Source organism: Mesoplodon bidens (assembly GCF_964165515.1).
Source record: "Mesoplodon bidens genome assembly, chromosome: 2".
Classification (NCBI taxonomy): domain Eukaryota; kingdom Metazoa; phylum Chordata; class Mammalia; order Artiodactyla; family Ziphiidae; genus Mesoplodon; species Mesoplodon bidens.
In genome coordinates, this window is record NC_138177.1 from 29497614 (window position 1) to 29521720 (window position 24107).

Below are 24107 nucleotides of genomic sequence, written 5' to 3' on the forward strand. Positions count from 1 at the left end.
ATCTCTTGCATTCCTATACACTAATGATGGAAAATCTGAAAGAGAAATTAAGGAAACACTCCCATTTACCACTGCATCAAAAAGAATAAAATACGTAGGAATAAACCTACCTAGGGAGAAAAAAGACCTTTATGCTGAAAACTATAAGACACTGATGAAAGAAATTAAAGATGATACCAACAGATGGAGAGATATACCATGTTCTTGGATTGGAAGAATGAATATTGTGAAAATGACTATACTACCCAAAGAAATCTACACATTCAGTGCAATCCCTATCATATTACCAATGGCATTTTTTTACAGAACTAGAACAAAAAATCTTAAAATTTGTATGGAGACACAAAAGACCCCAAATAGCCAAAGCAGTCTTGAGGAAAAAAAAAACGGAGCTGCAGGAATCAGACTCCCTGACATCAGACTATACTACAAAGCTACAGGAATCAAGGCAATACGGTACTGGCACAAAAAGAGAAAGATAGATCAATGGAACAAGATAGAAAGCCCAGAGAAAAACCCACGCACCTATGGTCAACTAATCTATGACAAAGTAGGGAAGGATATACAATGGAGAAAAGACAGTCTCTTCAATAAGTGATGCTGGGAAAACTGGACAGCTATATGTAAAAGAATGAAATTAGAACACTCCTTAACACCATACACAAAAACAAACTCAAAATGGATTCGAGACCTAAATGTAAGACCAGACACTATAAAAATCTTAGAGGAAAACATAGGAAGAACACTCTGTGACATAAATCACAGCAAAATCTTTTTTGATCCACCTCCTAGAGTAATGGAAATAAAAACAAAAATAAACAAATGGCACCTAATGAAACTTCAAAGTTTTGCACAGCAAAGGAAACCATAAACAAGACGAAAAGACAACCCTCAGAATGGGAGAAAATATTTGCAAACGAATCAATGGACAAAGGATTAATCTCCAAAATATATAAACAGCTCATGCAGCTCAATATTAAAAAAACAAACAACCCAATCCAAAAATGGCCAAGAGACCTAGATAGACATTTCTCCAAAGAAGACATACAGGTGGCCAAGAAGCACATGGAAAGTTGCTCAACATCACTAATTATTAGAGAAATGCAAATCAAAACTACAATGAGGTATCACCTCACACCAGTTAGAATGGGCTTCATCAGAAAACCTGCAAACAACAAATGCTGGAGAGAGTGGGGAGAAAAGGGAACCCTCCTGCACTGTTGGTGGGAATGTAAATTGATACAGCCACTATGGAGAACAGTATGGAGGTTCCTTAAAAAACTAACAATAGAATTACCCTATGATCCTGCAATCCCACTACTGGGCTTATACCCAGAGAAAACCATAATTCAAAAAGACACATTCACCCGAATGTTCATTGCTTCACTATTTACAATAGCCAAGTCATGGAAGCAATCTGAATTCCCATCAACAGACAAATGGATAAAGAAGATGTGGTACATATATACAATGGAATATTACTCAGCCATAAAAAGGAACGAAATTGAGTCATTTGTTGAGACATGGATGGATCTAGTGACTGTCATAGAGAGTGAAGTAAGTCAGAAAGAGAAAAACAAATATCGTATATTAACGCATATATGTGGAACCTAGAAAAATGGTACAGATGAACTGGTTTGCAGGGCAGAAATTGCAACACATATGTAGAAAACAAACATATGGACACAAAGGGGGGAAAGCGGTGGGCGGTCGGGGTGATGGTGTGATGAATTGGGCGATTGGGTTTGACACGTATACAGTGATGTGTATAAAACTGATGACTAATAAGAACCTGCTGTATAAAAAAAATTAATTAAAATTCAAAAATTAAAACAAAAAAACTCCCAACCAACCAAAGGCCCAGTGCAGATGGCTTCACAGGTAAATTATACCAAACATATAGAGAAAATATCTATACTGCTGAAACTGTTCCCAAAAAATTGCAGAGGAAGGAACACTTCAGAGCTCATTCTATAATACAAAGCTACAGTAGTCAAACAGTATGGTCCTGGCACAACAACACACATATAGATCACTGTAACAGGACAGAAAGCCCAGAAATAAACCCACCTATGGTCAATTAATATATGACACAGGAGACAAGAATATACAATGGAGAAAAGACAATCTCTTTAACAAGTGGTGCTGAGAAAACTGGACAGCTACATGTAAAAGAGTGAAATAGAACATTCTCTGACACCATATAAAAATACAAACTCAAAATGGATTAAAGACCTAAATGTAAGACCAGATACTATAAAACTCCTAGAGTAAATCATAGGCAGAACACTCTTCGACATAAATCTCAGCAATATCTTTTCAGATCAGTCTCCTAGAATAATGGAAATAAAAACGAAAATAAACAAATGAGATCTAATTAAATGTAAAAGCTTTTGCACATCAAAGGAAACCATACGCAGAACAAAATACAGCCTACAGAATGGAGAAAATATTTGGAAATGATGCAACCAAAAAGAGATTCATTTCCAAAATATACAAACAGCTCATGCAGCTCAATATCAAAAAAAAAAAAAAACAAATAACCCAATCAAAAAATGGGCAGAAGATCTAAATAGGCATTTCTTCAAAGAAGATATACAGATGGCCAACAGGCAGATGAAAAGATGCTTAATATCACTAATTATTAGAGAAATGCTACTGAAAACTACAATAAAGTATCACCTCACACCATTCAGAATGGCCATCATCAAAAAGTCTACAAATAGGGACTTCCCTGGTCGTTCAGTGTTTAAGAATCCTCTGGCCAATGAAGGGGACATGGGTTCAAGCCCTGGTCCAAGAAGATCCCACATGCCATGGAGCAACTAAGCCCATGCACCACAACTACTGATCCTGCGCTCTACAGCCCGCAAGCCACGACTACTGAGCCCACAAGCCACAACTACTGAGCCCACGTGCAGCAACTACTGAAGCCCACAAGCCTAGAGCCCATGCTCCGCAAGAAGAGAAGCCACCACAGTGAGAAGTCCACACACCGCAACAAAGAGTAGCCCCGGCTTGCTGCAAGTACAGAGAGCTCACATGCAACAATGAAGACCCAATGCAGCCAAAAATAAATAAATTTATTTCAAAAAAAAAGTCTACAAATAATAAATGCTGGAGAGCGTATGGAGAAAAAGGAACACTCCTACACTCTAAGTGGGAATTTAAATTGGTGCAGCCACTGTGGACAACAGTATGGAGGTTCTGTAAAAAACTAAAAATGGAGTTACCAGATGATCCAGAAATCCCACTTCTGGGCATATATCTAGATAAAACTATAATTCAAAAAGTAACATGCAGGGCTTCCCTGGTGGCGCAGTGGTTGAGAGTCCACCTGCCAATGCAGGGGATACAGGTTCGTGCCCCATTCCGGGAATATCCCACATGCTGCGGAGCGGCTGGGCCCATAAGCCATGGCCACTGAGCCTGAGTGTCCGGAGCCTGTGCTCCACAACGGGAGAAGCCACAACAGTGAGAGGCCCGCGTACCGCCAAAAAAAAAAAAAAAAGTAACATGCACCCCAATATTCATTGCAGCACTATTTACAATAGCTAAGACATGGAAGCAACCTAAATTTCCATCAACAGATGAATGGATAAAGAGGTGTGGTATATATATATACAATGGAATATTACTCAGACGTAAAAAAGAATGAAATGATGCCATTTGCAGCAACATGGATGGTCCAAGACATTATCATACTAAGTGAAGTAAGCCATACAAGTAAGAGAAACATCATATGATATTGCTTATATGTGGAATCTAAAAAAAAAAAAAAACACAAATGAACTTATTTACAAAGTTGAAAGTGACTCAGATATAGAAAGCAAAACTTATGGTTACCAAAGGGGAAGTTGGAGGGAAGGATAAGTAGGAGGTTGGGATAAATATATTTATACTACTGTAGATAAAATAGATAATCAACAGGGATCTACTGTATAGAACAGGGAACTATACTCAATATTTTGTAATAACCTATAAGGAAAAAGAATCTGAAAAAGAATTACTGAAGTACCGTGATGTATACCTGAAACTAACACAACATTGTAAATCAACTATATTTCAATAATAATTTTTTGGATTAAAGACCTAAATGTAAGGCCAGACACTATCAAACTCTTAAAGGAAAACATAGGCAGAACACTCTATGACATACATCACAGCAAGATCCTTTTTGACCCACCTCCTAGAGAAATGGAAATAAAAACAAAAATAAACAAATGGGACCTAATGAAACTTCAAAGCTTTTGCACAGCAAAGGAAACCATAAACAAGACCAAAAGACAACCCTCAGAATGGGAGAAAATATTTGCAAATGAAGCAACTGACAAAGGATTAATCTCCAAGATTTACAAGCAGCTCATGCAGCTCAATAACAAAAAACAAACAACCCAATCCAAAAATGGGCAGAAGACCTAGAAAGACATTTCTCCAAAGAAGATATACAGATTGCCAACAAACACATGAAAGAATGCTCAACAACATTAATCATTAGAGAAATTCAAATCAAAACTACAATGAGATATCATCTCACAGCAGTCAGAATGGCCATCATCAAAAAATCTACAAAGAATACATGCTGGAGAGGGTGTGGACAAAAGGGAACACAACACTCTTGCTCTGTTGGTGGGAATGCAAATTGATACAGCCACTATGGAGAACAGTATGGAGGTTCCTTAAAAAACTAAAAATAGAACTACCATACAACCCAGCAATCCCACTACTGGGCATATACCCTGAGAAAACCATAATTCAAAAAGAGTCATGTACCAAAATGTTCATTGCAGCTCTATTTACAATAGCCAGGACATGGAAGCAACCTAAGTGTCCATCATCAGATGAATGGATAAAGAAGATGTGGCACATATATACAGTGGAATATTACTCAGCCATGAAAAGAAACAAAATTGAGATATTTGTAGTGAGGTGGATGGAACTACAGATGTCATACAGAGTGAAGTAAGTCAGAAAGATAAAAACAAATACCGTATGCTAATACATATATATGGAATCTAAGGGAAAAAAAAAAACAGGTCATGAAGAACCTAGGAGTAAGATGGGAATAAAGATACAGACCTACTAGAGAATGGACTTGAGGATATGGGGAGGGGAAGGGTAAGCTGGGACAAAGTGAGAGAGTGGCATGGATATATATACACTACCAAACGTAAAATAGATCGCTAGTGGGAAGCAGCTGCATAGCACAGGGAGATCAGCTCGGTGGTTTGTGACCACCTAGAGGGGTGGGATAGAGAGGGTGGGAGGGAGGGAGACGCAAGAGGGAAGAGATATGGGAACATATGTATATGTATAACTGATTCACTTTGTTATACAGCAGAAACTAACACACCATTGTAAAGCAATTATACTCCAATAAGATGTTAAAAAAAATAATTTTTAATAAAAGAATAAAGCCATAAAACAAGGAAAAAATAAAACTAACTTGGAGCCTATAAAGAAAATTTGAAAGATTATGATTCAGTGTTTACCATTCTAGTCCACTCCCTCAACACATAGTTCACTCCTTCAAAATATAGATTCATATCTCCTTTTATTGTCAAAATGTTTGCAGAAGTATATTCTGTTGTTATTCTGTTCCACTATTTTGACTTTCTTTTTAAGGGACTCGAATTATATTGTACATATGCTTTTTGAATTGAGCTTATATGTTTTATGCAATAAAGTCTACCCAACCAAAATAAACCTTTTTTTAAAAAAATGGGTATTCTCCCACTATCCATAAATGCATAGATTGGGAGGCAGCCAAGATGGCAGAATAGGAGGACCCTCAGCTCACCTACTCCAACAGGTACACCAAAATTACATCTATTTACAGAGCAACTATTGATGAGAAAGACCAGAAAACTAGCAGAAAAAAATCTACAACTAAAGCTGCAAAGAAGGAAGCACAATGAGATGAGTAGGAAGGGCAGAGACACTGTAGAGTCAATATCCACACCCCCAAGGAGGCAACCCACAAACAGGAGGATAATCACAATTTCAGAGGTTCTGCCCAAGGAGCAAGGGGTCTAAACCCCACATCGGGCTACCCAGCCTGGGGGTCCTGCACCAGAAAGATGGGCCCCCAGAACATCTGGCTTTGAAGGCCTGTGGGGCTTGCTTTCAGGAGAGCCAGAGGGCTGTAAGAAACAAAGACTTCACTCTTAAAGGGGACATAGTAAACCTCACATGCTCCACAAGACCCAGGGCAGAAGCAGTAATCTGAAAGGAGCCTGGGTGAGACCCACTTACTGATCTTGGAGAGCCTCCTAGAGAGGCAGGAGGCAACTTGGACTCACCTGGAGACATAGACGCTGGTGAGTAATGGGGATGAAATGTACAGTGTGGGAAACATATATAATCAAGAATCATATAATATCTTTGCACAGTGACAGATGGTAACTACACTTACCGTGGTGAACATTTTGTAATGTATAGAAATACAGAATCACTATGTTCTGCACCAGGAATTAACATTGTGTTATAGGTTAATTATACTTCAAAAATAAATAAACAAACCCATTGAAAGGGAGATCAGATTTGTGGTTACCAGAGGCTGGTGGGAGGGGTAATTTCCAGTTAGAAGATAAATAAGTACTAGGGATATAATGAACAGCATGATAAATGTAATTAACACTGCTTTATGTTATATATGAAAGTTATTGAGAGAGTAAATCCTAAGAGTTCTCTTCATAAGGAAATATTTTCTCTTTTTCTTTTATTTTGTATCTATATGAGGTGATAGATGTTTACTAAACTTATTGTGGTAATAATTTCACGATGTATGTAAGTCAAATCGTTATGCTATACACTTTAAACTTATACCTTGCTTTATGACAATTATATCTCAATAAAATCAGAAGAAAAAAATAAATGCATGTTTATTTCTCATCCAAATAAACATTTTCATTGTATAGTAATGCACATAAATATGCTTTCCTCTAGTGCTTATTTGTGTGTTAACTGCTGCCTTGGTCATTCTGAGAGGGACTGAATTCTTTTGTCTAAGAAACGCCTCGATTAGAGGTGGCTGTGCAACGAGAGACTCTTGTTGACCTGTGAAATTGCTTTTCCAGGTGTCTAAAATTGTGGATATTATTTATAAGCAATTGTGTGGAAATGTTTCTCCCATTTTGAAGCAAGTTATATTGAGGGTCATTACCCTGTTGACACGTACTTCACCAAAGAAGGTCATCTTTCAACTTATGGACTACCCAGTCCCAGCAGACAAGTAAGGCCCCTCTCACCCCTTCCACAGAGTTTGTTCAGTCTCCATAGTCAGACAGACCTGAACAAATCAGATCTGGTTTCTTTTTTTCTGAAAGAGAATATCTATTTTTGTACCACATAGGATGATTGTAAGGCTTAAATAAGATCATCTATAGTATTCATATCTTTGTAAAATATGTGGCACACAGTAGACCATCAAGAAATCATAATTGTTGCTATTATTTATCTGAGGATTTAAATTGTGTTCTGCTGCATATCCCACATTGAAAAACCTCTTCTCAAAGTTATAATGGTTTTTCCCCACCTGTGATAAAATTCATAGTCCTTTTTTCTTATTTATGAAGGACAGACATATTTCCAACCACCAATAAAATAATAAAACATTTAAAATTCCCAGGTATAATTGGGAATTTTACCTGTCCTTGTCCCTTAACTGTTTATTTGAAATTCATGATCCAGGGTCATGAGAAATATTTAAGAAGAAAGTATGCTAAGGTGAGCCTACGTGACACTATGACTCTAACAGCCACGTTAGAGGAGCTTATTAAATCACACCACTGCACTTCTGTAGTTTGTACACTGGAAGGGAAGGTATTATTTCTCTACTATTAACAATATAAAAGGCAGGATATTACATGATGGAAAGGATTCAGGCTTTGGAAACAAATGAAAATCAATTGCATCCCAGCCTTGACCCTTATATCCTGTGTGACATCGTGTAAGTTTCATAAACTCCTTGATCCTCAATTTCCTCAACTATGAAATGAGGAAAGTTCTTTTCATCTATAAAGCTGTTATATGGATTAAATTAGTTAATGTCTGTAAGAGGGCAATGAAATCAACAAAATACTAAACCAATTATATGACCGACTTTCAATTTCCAACTTAAAGATTGTATTTTTTAGGAAGCTTAAACTCACAAGGTATTTTACTATTTAGAAAATTCTTGGAAACTAAAAATATTCATAAGACTCAGTGTTTTCTCATTCAGGAACTAAGTACCCACTGTGTGTAAAGTATTACCAGCCTTCAAGCATTTTGTTGAGGAGAGTGAATATACCCACATGGATGTAAGATAAAAGCTGCCAATGAATCCATTACAAACAGTGTGTACTGAGGAGGTACAGAAAGCAAACACAATTAGAATTAGGTGAAAATTAAAATAGTCACTAGCATATCTTGTGTAATAGTAGGTGAGGATTGAGGTAGAAAAACTGGGATTTGTAGGTAAGCTTAAACAGAGAAACAGAAAGAAGGTGTGATCAAGAGGTAAGAGAGGGCTTCCCTGGTGGTGCAGTGGTTGAGAGTCCGCCCGCCGATGCAGGGGACGCGGGTTCGTGCCCCGGTCTGGGAATATCCCACATGCCATGGAGCGGCTGGGCCCGTGAGCCACGGCCGCTGAGCCTGCTTGTCCGGAGTCTGTGCTCTGCAACGGGAGGGGCCACAACAGTGAGAGGCCCGCGTACCGCAAAAAAAAAAAAAAAAAAAAAAGAGGTAAGAGAATGAGACAGGACTTGAGAAATTTGATGTCCATGTGGTTCTAAGCATGGTACTATGAATAAGCCCTGCAGATAAAAGCAATTGAGTACTGGGGTTCTAGAGAGATAGGTGTGTCCATGTTCTGAGGGACCAGACCCCCACATTAGGAACCTAAATGCAAAGAGAAGGAACGACAGAGTTCAGAACCCAGCATGGCTTGACATATAGCAGTTTTTAAGATGAGCAATAGTAAGAATAATCTTGAAGTGTGACAGGTATGTAGGGAAAGGAGCTTGGGAATTGGAGATTGAGAAGCCAGGGTTCTAGTTACATCTGTGTCACTGACTATATGTGTGACATTTGGGAAAATGGCTTAGTCTTTTGTTGGTTTTTTTTTTTTTGTGGTACGCGGGCCTCTCACTGTTGTGGCCTCTCCCGTTGCGGAGCACAGGCTCCAGACGCGCAGGCTCAGCAGCCATGGCTCATGGGCCCAGCCTCTCCACGGCATGTGGGATCTTCCCGGACCGGGGCACGAACCCGCGTCCCCTGCATCGGCAGGCAGACTCTCAACCACTGTGCCACCAGGGAAGCCCTAGTTTTTAAATTTAATTTTCTAATTTTTAAGTTATGTAGTTTTTTTTTAATTTAGTTAGCTTTTTACCTAGTTTTTTTAATTGATATATTTATTTATATATTAATTTGTATTTCCGTACCAGTTTTTAAATCCTCTATTATCCCAGGACAAACAAGGTCACAAGGTGGGAGGGAAGAGTATGGAGTACAGAAAGCTGACCAGTTCCTGATATTGAGCTGGACAGATATTTAAATAGCAGTAGGAAATGAACTTGCAGACTTACAGTCTTTATTTTCCACAAGACCATATTGAAAGTCTTCCTCTGTTTTCAAGGACAAGAAACTTAATGGGATCATTTGGAAATGGGAATATCAGTTAGTTTTGGACTTGTCTGCAGTTTCTTTGCACTGTAAAGATGTAAAACCAAGACTCTTTTCCTGATTTGTGTCACAGTGTTGAGTAGGAAATGAAAAGCGTATGATTTTCATTATCGGGGATGGGGGCTGTGTTTGCAGCACTCTGATACTGATGTGGCAGGCGGCTGGCTCTGAGTCAAGTGTGGCTCCACTTGTGCTGAAGACAATCTTGTTGATACTGAAAGAAAAGCCTGAGGCAACGGAAGAAAGAATAGCGGGAAGAAGATATTTCTCTCTTGACACGACTAACATGATGTCCATGGCGGTAAATAATACAATGAGTGTTTCTTTTTCCTGGTGGTGTTTTCTTAGTCGTGAAAATCCCTATCTGCTCACAGCCTCAGTCATACTTCCTTGAACACAATCTGGCTCTCATTCATTCATTCATTCATTCACTCAACACATATTTATTGAGTGCCTACTACATGCCACACCTCGATCAAGAAGCTTACATTCTTGTAAGAGACACAGACAATGAACCAAAAAAATGTGTTATGTGTCAGATGATATAAAGCTTAGAAGAGATATAAAGTGGGGTGGGGAAAAGAAAGTGGCAGGGAAGGTTTAGGTAAATTGGTCAGGGCAGGTCTTTCTGCTGTAGTGACATCAAATCAGAGACCTCAATGAGGTGACGGAGTGATCCTTGCAGATAATCTGGGCATGAGAGTTCTAGACAGAGAGAAGGGCAAAAGCCACGTGGTGACGGGAGCTTACCTGGTATATCAGTGAAGCAAGGAGGCCAAAACATCTGGAGAGTAACTGAGCAAGAGTGAAGGTGTAGGAGATGGTATCAGAGAGGTAGCCACCAGCCAGATCACACAGACTCTTGATAGGCATGTGAAGGCCAAATCTCATTTGTGTCCATCATTATATATCTCCCAAGCACCCAAATCACCACTCCTGGGAGTAAATTCAAGTCTGACAGAGATATAATAGGGGAAAAAATGGATAATGCTCCACAAATGTGAGGTGATGAGATGTGTTTCTCTGATAGAGTGGGTATTGTAGTCGTCAGTAGACCAAGCAATTTGTTAGTGACCTGGCATGCCCCTCCTTAAATATTTCACTGCCCTGGATTGTTGAAGCTCTGGGGGGACCTGGGTTACTGGTAAGACTATTTTTCATGACCACATAGGCATGGAGCCTTGGGAGGTATGCCTTCCTTGAGAATCAGCTTGCATCCTGCTGGTTTGGCAACCAGGCACTGTTGATAGTGATTTGGGAGCCCATGGCCAGAGAATGCTTGGTGCAGTTCCTGCTTCATAATGGACTGCGTAACTGTTATTGAAAGAATGAATACACATGCATGCTTCAGGCTTCCTTCAAGGAATTTGGGGGAGGAGTTGCAGAGTCCCTGCTTTTCCACCCACCTCACCACTGCTGACTGGGTTTAAAGGGAGATGGTTACATTCTTGACTCCTTTTTCCTTCCCTTATAGGCATCCCAGGCCCTGTGCACACTGCTGACTATTCATTCTTACAAGAAAGCGGTGGCCCAGTTTTTCCCCCAGCTCTTGATGGCCCTCATATTTCAACTCTTTTACACCAGCAACCTGAGACTGATGACAGAAGACAGGACTATGTGAGATACTAGTGGTATAAGAAATGAGCTTCCAGCTGTCAAATATTTCTACTCCCTTGGGTTCATGTGGAACTATATAATCCCTTGTGCAGTATATTCATTTATTACAGTTTTCTCTCCTCTACAGGGTAGGATGCCTTTGGAAAAGTAACTACCCTAAGTACCTAGAAGTAAGCTGGGACCTTCCCTGAGTGTGTATGCAGTGTATAAAAAACCACTCCCACATGGGCTTCCCTGGTGGCGCAGTGGTTGAGAGTCCGCCTGCCGATGCAGGAGACACGGGTTCGTGCCCCGATCTGGGAAGATCCCACATGCCGCGGAGCAGCTGGGACTGTGAGCCATGGCCGCTGAGCCTGCGCTCCGCAATGGGAGAGGCCACAACAGTGAGAGGCCCGCATACCGAAAAAAAAAAAAAAAAAAAACCACTCCCACAGAACACGGTTTCTTCCTGCCACAAAGGGAAGCCACCAAGCAGAGAGAGAGTAGGGAGGAACAACAGGTCCAAAACCGGACATGTACTAGCTCTGCCATTTACTCTGATAGTGATCTCTCAGGGTAAATTACATGGAAGGTAAAACTAATGTGCACAAATGTGCTTTGTGAACTGTAAATTTATTTTGTGGTTGGTGATGTGATGTGTGGGCTTATGATAGCATGCAGTCATTCTGTCCACATAAGGTAAGGTTTGGCTCTTCTCTTTTGCCCAAGAGATTACAGTAAGCTTTCCTGCTCTCCAGGGAAATCAGGACCCAACTTTCTGCTATTTGCCCTCATCTGGTGTGGACTTCTAAGCCAGGCAGGACTCTAAGACACAATCAGTCCCATTAAGATATTTAATCCACTCTCTGTCTTTCAAGCAGACATACACCAAATCATCCCAAGTAGATAAGAATGTATTCTATTTATTTAAAGCATCCAAAGAAGACAATCAACAGGCACCTTTAGCATGTCTTCACATCACTTAACTTCTTTTGCTAATAAGCTTTTAATAAACTAATAAACTAATAAGCTGCTCTATGATTAATCCTAGATTTTACATGCTACAATTTCAGTTTAACCCCACATCCCATGTCCTGTTATCAGGGGAGATGAAGAGCATTTAATGGTCTTTTCCTTTGAAACACCCCCCTTTCCCAAAATTGGCATCCTGCCCAACAGAGAATGAAAAGGCAAATAATCACTTGTATCTAGTTATGTGAAGACCACTTGCAGGTGACAACTCTCCTCTTCTTTGGGACCTTAGCTATGCTCGAGATGCACTGAGAACTCTGCTGAATTGCTCTGGACTGCAACAAGTGGATATTGCTCTAAAGAGGAAGAATTGCTGGAACCAGTTTTCCCAACCACTGTTTCACCATCATGGAGTCTACCTTGTTGCCAAGTAAGAAGAGGGGCATTGGGAAATGTTCTCCGTCTCTTTCCCACCTGTTTTATCTTTCTTCAACTAAGCCACTGTGGGAACACAGTCAATATCCACTCCAACTTCCAAATCTCTCCTAATGATCTGAATTGCCATTTGACTTCTACTTTTTCACTTATTTTGGGGGCTTTTACTTTCCCTTGCCTTGCTCTCTTACCTAGTGATATAGATACCAAATTATTCTCCCTCACAGAACAGGTTTCTCTCTCAGATATGTAGAACTAGAGGGGAATCTGCTTTGTCCTTCCTCTGTTGTTAACTGATTCCTCCTCTGCAGGCATCAGACATGTGCTCCCACTTTAAAGAGGTCTGATAAAAACCTGTACCCAATGAGACAAATTTGGGAAAGTATAATAGAAGAGGACTTTTATTTTCCTTGTACCACAAAGTTGTTGTTGTTGTTGTTGTTTTTCTAGTTAGCCCATTAGTGAATAGCAAGCTTCTGATTATAGGAATCAGATTTTCTGATCAAGAATCACAATACATGGTCTTGACAACATAATAGACCATTTGAAGTTGTGACTGACTCAGAAAGTACAGTCTATATGGTTCCTGGGCTTTTGGTGCTTTTAAACCAACATTTTATTTGCACATAGATTTCAAGAACACATCTTAGGGCTTCCCTAGTGGCGCAGTGGTTGAGGGTCCGCCTGCTGATGCAGGGGACACGGGTTCGTGCCCCGGTCCGGGAAGATTCCACATGCCGCGGAGCAGCTGGGCCCGTGAGCCATGGCCGCTGAGCCTGCGCGTCCGGAGCCTGTGCTCCGCAACGGGAGAGGCCACAGCAGTGAGAGGCCCGCGTACCGCAAAAAGAAAAAAAAAAAAAAGGATCTCCATTTTAGCAAGATCCCTAGTTGATTTGTATGCACATTCAAATTTAAGAAGCACTAGTTTAATGCTTCATCACCTGGAGTCTTCAAATTGAATCTCTGTTACATCACCCTCCCCAGTCCTGCCAATCTGATCTAGGCCAGCATGGCAGGACAGCTGCGAGCCTGGTCACTGCCCAAGTGTGTTATAGGGAATGGCTCAGTGAATCAGGCCTCACCACCTCTTCTCTTTAATAATCCAGGATAGCCTCATATTCTCTTCTTCATTATATCATTCAAAGGACGGACTTGGTCTAAAATCACAAAGGTGACCTGTGTAGCCATCTTGGATTGCCAAGATATTTACTTTGCACTACTTATGTTCTCTCCGTTTGCTCAGGCGTGGATGGGAACTTGCGGTAATATAGGGCAGTCTGTACTGTGGCACAGGATAGGAGAGATTAGAAAGAGAAGTGAGGTTAAGGAAAGAGATGTTATCAGTGATCCTGGCATGTATAATTCCACAGAGTCTGCGTAGAATTCATAATGAGCCCGCAGTTTACCTTTGATTAAGGAATATTCAAGAATATCTTTCTTTTTATCTGGTGATACAAAATATGAGGATAATGTTTCCCTCTTTTCTACCATTAGCATTTGCTGCTGCAGAAAGTGTTTTCATCTTCTTTGCTAATTCAGTGCTTTATTCTTCTTTACAGAACTCTCAGTGACTACAACTTTCCACAGTTTCCAGACACCTTGCATTATCTCTACCAGCTCTCAGTGAAAGGTCCTAGAAGGTCAGAAGACAAGCTCATCACAATAATATTCCTCACTGAAGTGAGTTTTATCACGAGACTGTGAACAACCAAGTTCTCATTCCCTTTCCTTATCCAAGCTTAAATCAACTCTCTAACATTTTGTCTCCCTCTCCGAATACTGATTCTTACCAAAAGTTAAGACAATAACAGATATCTGAAGCTGAGGGGCGTAAGGCGAAGGTAGATTTGAGTTATGAGAGGGTTATCCCTTTAGACTGTTTCAGGAGTTGGCCTTTGTAGTTTCCTAGGGGGTGTGGATTTGCAAAAACTAATTATTTTTGTAGTCCTAGTTCATATTTCTCTACAAGCTTCTTAAAGTATATAGGGAGAATTAAGTTTACTAAAGGTGGTAGGCAACATCTAGTGTCTAAACGATACTTCAGACTGTCTAGGGGAAAAAAGGAATGGGCTAAATAACTGGGTAACCTGAAGATATAGAACTATATTTCTTTGTATATGAATATTACATCAAATATTGGAATGCCATACCAGAGTCAAGCAAATTGAGGCAGTACTTTTGCTTACAAAAGGCATGTAAAAAGTTCTATAAATTGAAATTCTCTGAGTCAAATCTAATTTTCCATAAGAGTAATATATAATAAGGAAGTACTGATCTAAGGTATGATGCCAAATATTTCCAAAAGTTTGACATTTCAAACTTCATGTCAAAATAGTTAATAAACTATAAAAGGCATACCCATACACTATACTATATACTTCTAAAGCTTTCACAAGGATACATGAATTAGTTTAACTTAACATTGCAGTAGCAAATCACCAGTATTTTTCTAACTTGCTTAATCCATTTGAACCTCTCATTATTTTATTATGTGACTCATTATTTTTACTGTACTACCCTTTAAGTATGTACAAACACCAAATGGGTCTAAACATGAGATACAAAATCCCTCCCATAAAATACTAAATATAAAAGAAATTTACAAACTACATAAGATTTATGTAAGCATCATTAATATACCTAGATGGAAACCTAGTTGCCTCTCTCATCATGAATATAATGCTTCCTGCTACTGGAGACTGGCATGCCTGTCCTTCCAGGAACTCAGCAATGACCATGCTCTCCCACCACTTTCTCTGTTTAGAATTTCTGGGCAATTGTCAACTTTCCAGTTCAACTGTGAAGTCCCTTGGCCTTTTGTTGTTCTGAACACACAATCTATGCATTTTACCTTATTTTGGTCTTATCAGCCAGTGATATATAAGATAGTATTACCAATGCTTATGCCATTTATTTATATATATTTGTTATTTCTAGTTTTCTACTGATATAAATAGCAATCAAGTTCTACTGATATAAATAGTAATCAAGTTTACATCTTTGTGCCTAAATCTTCTTTCTTTTGGTATTTTAGATTATTTCCTTATAATAGATTCCAAGAATCTGAAATAATAACCAAAGGGTATAAACATTCTCAAGGCTAAGGATTTTTAATGCCAAACTGCTATCTGGAAAGCAGTGCCAATCAGAGCTCCTCACACAGCTCATGGGTATGCTTACCCCCACGGCACTCTCGCCACCATAAACAAGCTTTCCAGTGTGAGAGGCAGACGTGATGTCCTGCGGGGTGATTTGATTTGTACTTATTGTTTAAAATTTTAGAGAGTTTAAACATTTAAAAAATATTATTATTTATAAATTAAAGTTCCATATTATGAACAACCTGATCTTTCCTTTACCTATTTAAGTATTATGATCTTAGTGTCTCAGTGAATTGTATGTTTCTCTCTCTCTCTCTCTCACACACACACACACACACATATACACACCCCAAAGATTTGTGAAAGATCAAGTAACATATGAACACTGTGCTTTGTACATCCTTAGTGAGATAAACTGCAAGGACAAAAAAAATCTGTAGAGAAATATTTATTTTTCCTCAGGAGGTTTATTGATGTTATATGTGTTGATATCATAATTTTAAGACTACTGTATGCATTATATGGTAGAAAATGAATAAGTAAACATATTAATGCTATTAGGCACCAAGGTTTTCCAGGTAAGAGAAAGATGAGGCAACATAAAAGTATAAAAAGTTAACATAAACTCTGTTATTCCACATGTGAAAATTTCTTTCATCATATATATAAAACAAAGCATGTATTTCCTATTCCGTCTGCTACTTCTCCTTCCCTCTATGGGCACAGAAATATATGTAAAAATATGTGTAAGTATTTAGAGTTTTAGTGTGATTTGTGTTTGTTTTACTGAAGATGTCTTGATTTTTATGACTGAAGCAAAAACAATGCCTGGCCATTACTCTGCCTATGAACTTAATTGTTTTCTTTTAGCTTCTCAATAATTTCTTCAAGGACCCACTCCCAGAAGAATTTTTGGCTCTCCTCAGAAACTGGGTCAATGACTCTGATCCTGCAGTTAGCAAACTGAGCCTTCAGAAAATTGCCAGCATGGCACCAGTTATCAATGAGGTATGTGTGTGTGTGATTTGTGTCTGCCAGCACCATCGAAGTCATAATCTGAGATTTGGTATAATTCAGTATCCTTACTGACAAAACATTGATTATTTTTTAGTTTATACATCACTAACACAATATCAAAGCTGAGTGTTTTATCAATAAGGAAACTGGGTTGAATGAAAAGGATGTGTTAAGTCAATTTATTGGCTTTATCGCCTTATTTATATTTTTCCCAGAAAATCACTCATTACACTCAGGATTTATCAGCATTGCTCTACATGAACACTCTTGTTACACTCTAAACCACACATACGTTATTTTCCACTCCAACATACACACATGCATACACATTAATTCCTGTCTCAGAGCACTCGCTCAAGCTTTTTCTTCCTTTATACCACTTTCCTCCTTCACCCATTCACATTTTTCTTATTTTCCAATGATCAGCTCAAGTCAAATTTCACTGGCTATTCTGGTCTCTAGCAGCCTCATCCCTTTCAGGGCCACACCAGCTATAAGCACTTGCTTATATAATATTTCATATTTATGGCTCTCTACCTATGACTCTTGAACCAAAAGCATCAGAGTCTCTTGGAAATTTGTTAAAAATGCACACTGTCGGGCTTCCCTGGTGGCGCAGTGGTTGAGAGTCCGCCTGCCGATGCACGGGACACGGGTTCGCGCCCCGGTCCGGGAAGATCCCACATGCTGTGGAGCGGCTGGGCCCATGAGCCATGGCCGCTGAGCCTGTGCGTCTGGAGCCTGTGCTCCACAACGGGAGAGGCCACAACAGTGGGAGGCCTGCGTACCACAAAAAAATAAATAAATAAATAAATGCACACCGTCAGGCCCTATCACAGGCCTATGGAATCAGAAATCCTGGGGGTTGTTCCCACCAATCTATGTTTTCAAAAGTCCTCCTGGTAATTCTAATGCAGGTTGAACTTGAGAACTACTGTCCTATATCATTTCCCACTAAGTCATGTGAATACTTCTTGCCTTCCAGGAAGAGTGTGTCAACACATATGCCTATGTGTTGTAATTCTTTTGTAAATTTCACAGTAGCTTGCACAATGCTGAGACTGTAGATATTCCATAAATTATTACTGATTTAATAATAAATTTAATAATAAATCCTAGTATATCCATTAAGCATAGTCTCTGAAAGCTTAAAGCCTGTCAGTGGGTGCTCATTTTGCATTTAGAACAAAATGAGCCATAGTTTATTTGCTTTAGATAAATCATACAAGTCAATAGTATGTATTGAGAACAGGAAGTTATTTATTGCCTTGTCTAGTCCTCTTACCAATGCGATTAACAAAGTGACAAAGTTGTCTAGGAAAGTGGGAGAGAAACAGTGGAGAGGGATCTGTATTGAGGTTTCATGTACTATGTATTGGTAAAGACTCCAGCCAGACACAAGTGTCCTCTGGCTGTTATTTTGGCAAATATTATTTATTTTACTTCCTTTCTTTCCAGCCTTTCTTTCACTCCTTTTGTGTGTCCTTTTCATGCTTTAATTGCCTGATACTCTGCTTGTCTCTGATCTGCAATTGATGCCCATGACCTAGCTCAGCAGCTCAGTGGTTCTCATGTCCAAACAGGTCATTGTCACCTAGCTTTGAGGTTATACTGCCAATGGTGTGTTGGTAAATGTTTATACAAGCAGCTCTGTGAAAATAAGACCAATTTCTCTGGTGTAAATACTCGCACTATGGATGATTTCAATCTATCAAAGGGATATCAGTAGACATGGATTTGGGAGGAGATGCACAGTAGCGCATCATTATTTAATATCCCTACCATACAGATACAATACATGTAAATAACCTCAAAGGCATAAAAGAGCAAAATGCAGCAAAAGAACAGGAAGTGATGAGTCTTGAGTATTTATTACCATTGTTTTTATTTATTTCTAAATTTATAAAATTTAATTTTTAATAGTGACTTTTTTTAATGATCAGCTTGCAAAAGTTTTGACAATTTGGCAATTGACTCTTGTAAGCTAGATCCAGCACATCACTGCATGCTGCCCAAACTCAGAGGTGTGCGTACCAAATGCTACCTCAAGTCTCCTTCTAGTTCTTAAATCCCACCGTTTTCTTCCTTTTATATGCAGATAGAAAATGTCTGCAGCTTATTAATATCCATCTTGGATGCCTTCCTTTCCCAAGACGAGACTGTTGTAATTCGGGCCTTGATGACCCTTCGAACGCTTTTAGACAAACTGGACAAGGTGACCTACTCCTCCCTGTGTACCAGAATTGCTTGCAGCTACTGTCCTCTGATGAATCATGTGAGTTACACAGTTAGATATGTGAGATCATTAGGTTTTGTCATTAAGCTGAAGCCCCAGGTAAGGCAATACTATTACATCCCAGAATAAGTCAACAAAAGGCAGTCATTTTGTGCAGAGCTACCTTTTTTTTTTCCAGAGATAATAATATTAATCAAGTAAGCTCTATGTTTGTTTGTTTTTAAACTACACTATGAGAACCTGGAAAAGTCTGCCCATAGGAAAAAAGAATCAAAATGTAGCCTCTGTTCTTAGATGAAAGAAGAATTACAGTTTAGTGGCTGCGTTTGTTAACCCTGAATCTGGACTTCCTAGGTTCAAATCCCCGTGCTGCCACTGACTAGCTGTGAAGTCTTGAGCAGGTGGTTCAGTCTCTTAGTGCATCATCTGTAAAATAGAGTGAATAGCAGGCATATTATGGGTATTAGAGTTGACATGTGTAATGCCCCAAATGAATATGATATTTTCATAGAAAACTTTAATTAGAAAGTATTTTATCAGAAAGTTGTGCATTTTGAAAATTCTCATTTTTTATGGTAAACGTGTTCCAGAAAAGTTGGATGACAGTAATACAGCATTTTAATAAATAAGAACATTTTGGTATGCTATGGGAAATCTATTTGTTTTTAAAGATTCCTTTGATGAGTGTTTGTGAACCAGAGAATTATTTCACAGTAAATTATCTTGCCAAAATTTGTAACTTCTTAGTTCTGCAGATTTCATTGAAGAAAGGCCCAATATTATTAAATTATAGAAAAAGGAAACAGTGGCAGAAAAGATTTTCATAAGGACATAATGATAATAATAGTAATAATAATAGTGGCTAAAATGTATTGAGCATTTACTATGTACCAGGCACTATTTTAAGGGATTTACATGGGCAATTTCACATAATCCTCTAACAAACTCTATTGCTATTATCCAGTTTACGTAAAGGAAACTGAGGAAAACTGAAATGAATATTTGGCCAAGTTCACACGGCTAATAAGTAGTTGGCATGTCCATGTAAAGAATTATTTTCAAAATGGAATCATAAACCTTTTTAAAAAACTGAAGGTGATATTATATTTTAAAAAATTAACCTCTTCCTCTGACTTACAATATTTCTCTTCTAGAATCTTTATAATCCAATCACCTTCCTATTTGGCATAAGTAAGCCCTTGGAAACCTAGTACTATGCCATTATGCAAAGAACTTGCATTGGTATCCACTGGCAATTCTGCAAAGCCCTCCAGCATTTGAAGATATCATGGTCACATTACCCTAAGTATTATTATAGAAATCATCTCCAAGTTATATAGATTTTTACATGTTATAATTTTAGGATGTTATTAAATACTATCTTCCTAAATTTAAGAAACTCACTTTTCACAGGGGATTTTCTTTAATGTAATCTGAATTTTGGTAAGCAAGTCTTATTTTAAAATCAAAAGACAAGCTTAGACCCAAAGTGAATCTTCTTAGATCCTTAGACTTCTTAGACCCAAAGTGAATCTTTTCTAAAAATAAATGATAATAATTATATATATACATATAGACACATCATATATAGTATATATATGTATAAATATATATATATTATATAGAGTATATAAGTATACATAGTATATATACTATATAGTGTGTGTGCATATATATAAATATCCTCAAATGAGGTCTTTTCTGTGTGCATATTTCAGAGTAATGGAGGCATTCGGAGTATGGCTATTCGACACTTTGGTGAGTTACTCAGGGACATGAGTCAGTACACAGGGATGCTGAATGATGTGGTTTTCGGAGGCTTGGTGCCTCTGATTCTGTTTCTGGAAGATACAGAGGCAAGAGTAGTTAAAGTAAGTCCTGTGATTTTGTTTTTCTTAGTTTTGCTGAGAATTGCAGTGTTTTATGTAACATCAGATGAATAGATTTTTACTGACCTTTTTCTACTTCACAGGCATGTAAATATACATTAGAAATCTGCACCTCAGAATTCAAATGCTCAACATCATATCTGCTCAAGGATGAACATTACAGTTTTGAGCACGTAGTGCTCAACATCTGTAACAATCTTGTAAGTGACCCCTCAGGGTTTACTACCACAAGAGTTAGAGAAGGAACTTTAAAGGATATCCAAAGTGATGAAAAGCATAATGAGCAAGGAATATAAAGAAAAGATAAATGAACAATTATAGCTAGAACTTGAGACAAGAGAAAATTAAAATTTTCCACTCTCTTTTCCTCAACATTTTTCACCTATCGTTTCTTCCTCCAACCTACCTACTTTGAGCAGTGTAAAGGTAGGAACAACATTTCAGATCACCAAAAGAAAAGCTGGAATTTCTTTTCCATGGCCAAATGAGCTGGTTCTCTGAAAACCAGCATAAACTGCAACAATAGACAAATGGGGATGGAAGGATGTTAAGCAAAAGTTGGAAACCCAAAGTTTGCATATCATGTAATAAGCTGAATAATACCTGCAAGCAAAAGAATAACATTCATACACAGAAACCCCCAAGTTTTAAACTGGCCCTGATTTGGTATAAGCAACCAAGTTCTTTTCCCTGAGTGCCTCTCTGGAGAGAGCAAATGTGCTTTTTCAAGAAGTGAGAGATTTTTTTTTCCTTTTTTATTCTCAGCTTATTTCTCATCAGAAATATATTACAGATTTGATATCTGATACCTTAGGATTCCTGAGGAGTTCCAGAACATATCTGAGAAGGGGATCAGTTATTTTAATAGGTAAGTAAAATTCAATTCTAATTTCCTAATTTGTCTTAAAAGGTAAAGAATGGGGTAAGCAGCTAGAAATTTTCCTTGAAAAAATTATAAATTTTCTTTCTTTATGATAGACAGTACTTTTCATGGTGGTATCTATGATGAACAGAAGTTAAAATATATGATGAGTATAGAGTCCTACTTTATAATACACAGTGGGTATAGCTGTGTGATTAAATTACCATACAAAGTACATTCAACAGGATGAATTTCAAAATTTTAGATGGTGGCAAACCACTACAGTTTTCCTGCTTAAAAATCACCCCCCAAAGAATAATAATAATGTACTTTTTAAATGCCATCTTCAACAAAACATGAACATCTATAACCACAGACTACAACAGATGAGGAAGAGCTACCAAATCCAATAAAGTTTGAAGAAGAAAATGTAAAGTTGTGGGAGTGCAGGAAGATTCTAAAAGAAAACAACTAAAATTTTTGACCTTGGACAAACCTGACCAATCAGTTTTTTTCCCCCTAGATTCTGGCCATGAAGATCAAAACTAATAATCCTTTATTTGGAATGATAGGAAGTGAATTCCCAACTTGGTAGTGGGATCTTCCCTTGACCTCCTTTGGCATCCTTGAATAGCTGGGGCCCCAAGGAATGAGGAAATACTTAGTCACATTATACTTGTACAGAAAAGTCTGTCATTAGTCAGGGTAGAAGACAAGTTGTATTATGATCAGCACTACAGTTCCTGATCTGTGTTGATCAGAGTGGAGGAGAGGAACACACACACACCGAGAACCCTGTATTATAAGAACTTTATTTCAAACCATAAAGAATTCATGCTATTCTGAATTCTACAATGGAAATTTCCACAAACTTTCCACAAAGAAGAAAATCAAATTTTAGAAAATGTTTCTACAGAGTAGTTGAAAATCATGGTAAATATATTCATGAATCCAAAACTTTTTAAAATAAAGATCTAAAGATATAAGCACAAAGGGAATATATAATGGGATAACGGGAATACATGAAGAGTAAGCTTTGCGTTTCTCTAATAATTAGTGATGTTGACCATCTTTTCATGTGCTTTGTGCTTTTTGGCCATCTGTATGTCTTCTTTGGTGAAATGTCTATTTAGATCTTCTGCCCATTTTTTGATTGGGTTGCTTGTTTTTTTTTGATATTGAGCTTCATGAGCTGTTTGTATATTTTGGAGATTAATCCCTTGTTGGTTGCTTCCTCTGCAAATATTTTCTTGCATTCTGAGGGTTGTCTTTTTGTTTCATTTATGGTTTCCTTTGCTCTGCAAAAGCTTTTAAGTTTAGTTAGACCCCATTTGTTTATTTTTGTTTTATTTTCATTACTCTAGGAGGAGATTTGCTGTATACCTGAAACTAACACAACACTGTAAATCAACTATACTCCAATAAATTTAAAAAAAAAAATAGACAATGGGGCTTCCCTGGTGGCGCAGTGGTTGAGAGTCCACCTGCCGATGCAGGGGACACGGGTTCATGCCCCGGTCCAGGAAGATCCCACATGCCGCGGAGCGGCTGGGCTCATGAGCCATGGCCGCTGGGCCTGCGCGTCCAGAGCCTGTGCTCCGCAACGGGAGGGGCCACAACAGAGAGAGGCCTGCGTACAGCAAAAAAAAAAAAAAAAAAAAAAAGACAGTGGAAGGAGAACATCAGGAGATCCAGATACTAAAGTTATTTGACATGGATGTGAGATATATGTTTTAAAAACTGATTAATATGTTCAAGAAAATAAGTGGCAAAATACAGAATTTAAAAAAGAAAACACAGGAAAAGAAGCTTTCAAAGCATGATGGAAAGTGTAAGAAAAAATATATAACCATTGCAAAAAACTACATTGCAGCCAATGGAAGAGCAAATATATATTGTTGCTAACCCAGTAAGGAACAAGGAGTAAAGGGTTGAAAAATGTTAGCAAAATAAAATATAAACCAACAAGAAACAGTTTGAAAAATTAGGGAGCAATGATAGATACAGAAGATAGATGAAAGAAATGCAAATATGCATAGATAATACCCCTGAAGAAAAATGAACAATTAGACAGAAAAAAAAAGTATTCAAAGATAGAATTTAAGAACTAAAAAAAATTTGATTAAATATACTGATGGTAAAAATTTTTCAAGAAATATTTTATACAGGATGAAACATTAAGACATTTCCTAACAAAGTTATGGAACTTCAGAGTTAAAGAATTCGTTGTGCAGTTGAGCAAAAAAAGTCACCTATACGTTACAAAATAAATAAATGTGGCATTAGATTTCTCCACTTCAGTATTCAACTCTAAAATGTAGTAGAATAGAGCC

The 24107-nt window shown here is 38.1% G+C and overlaps 1 protein-coding gene across 1 annotated transcript in view; it reads left to right on the top strand.

Annotated features, from left to right (window-relative positions):
• The window catches only part of MROH9 (maestro heat like repeat family member 9), a gene marked incomplete at both ends in the record, with an annotated part of 250589 nt that overhangs the window by 218034 nt on the left and 8448 nt on the right, over nt 1–24107 (top strand). Inside the window, 11 exons of the mRNA XM_081257399.1 lie at nt 7080–7234; nt 9802–9967; nt 11141–11283; nt 12527–12664; nt 13913–13931; nt 14164–14349; nt 16641–16778; nt 18886–19062; nt 20742–20894; nt 20996–21112; nt 21678–21780. Coding sequence (XP_081113525.1) covers nt 7080–7234; nt 9802–9967; nt 11141–11283; nt 12527–12664; nt 13913–13931; nt 14164–14349; nt 16641–16778; nt 18886–19062; nt 20742–20894; nt 20996–21112; nt 21678–21780 — 1495 coding nt within the window. The remainder of the gene's footprint in view (nt 1–7079; nt 7235–9801; nt 9968–11140; nt 11284–12526; nt 12665–13912; nt 13932–14163; nt 14350–16640; nt 16779–18885; nt 19063–20741; nt 20895–20995; nt 21113–21677; nt 21781–24107) is intronic.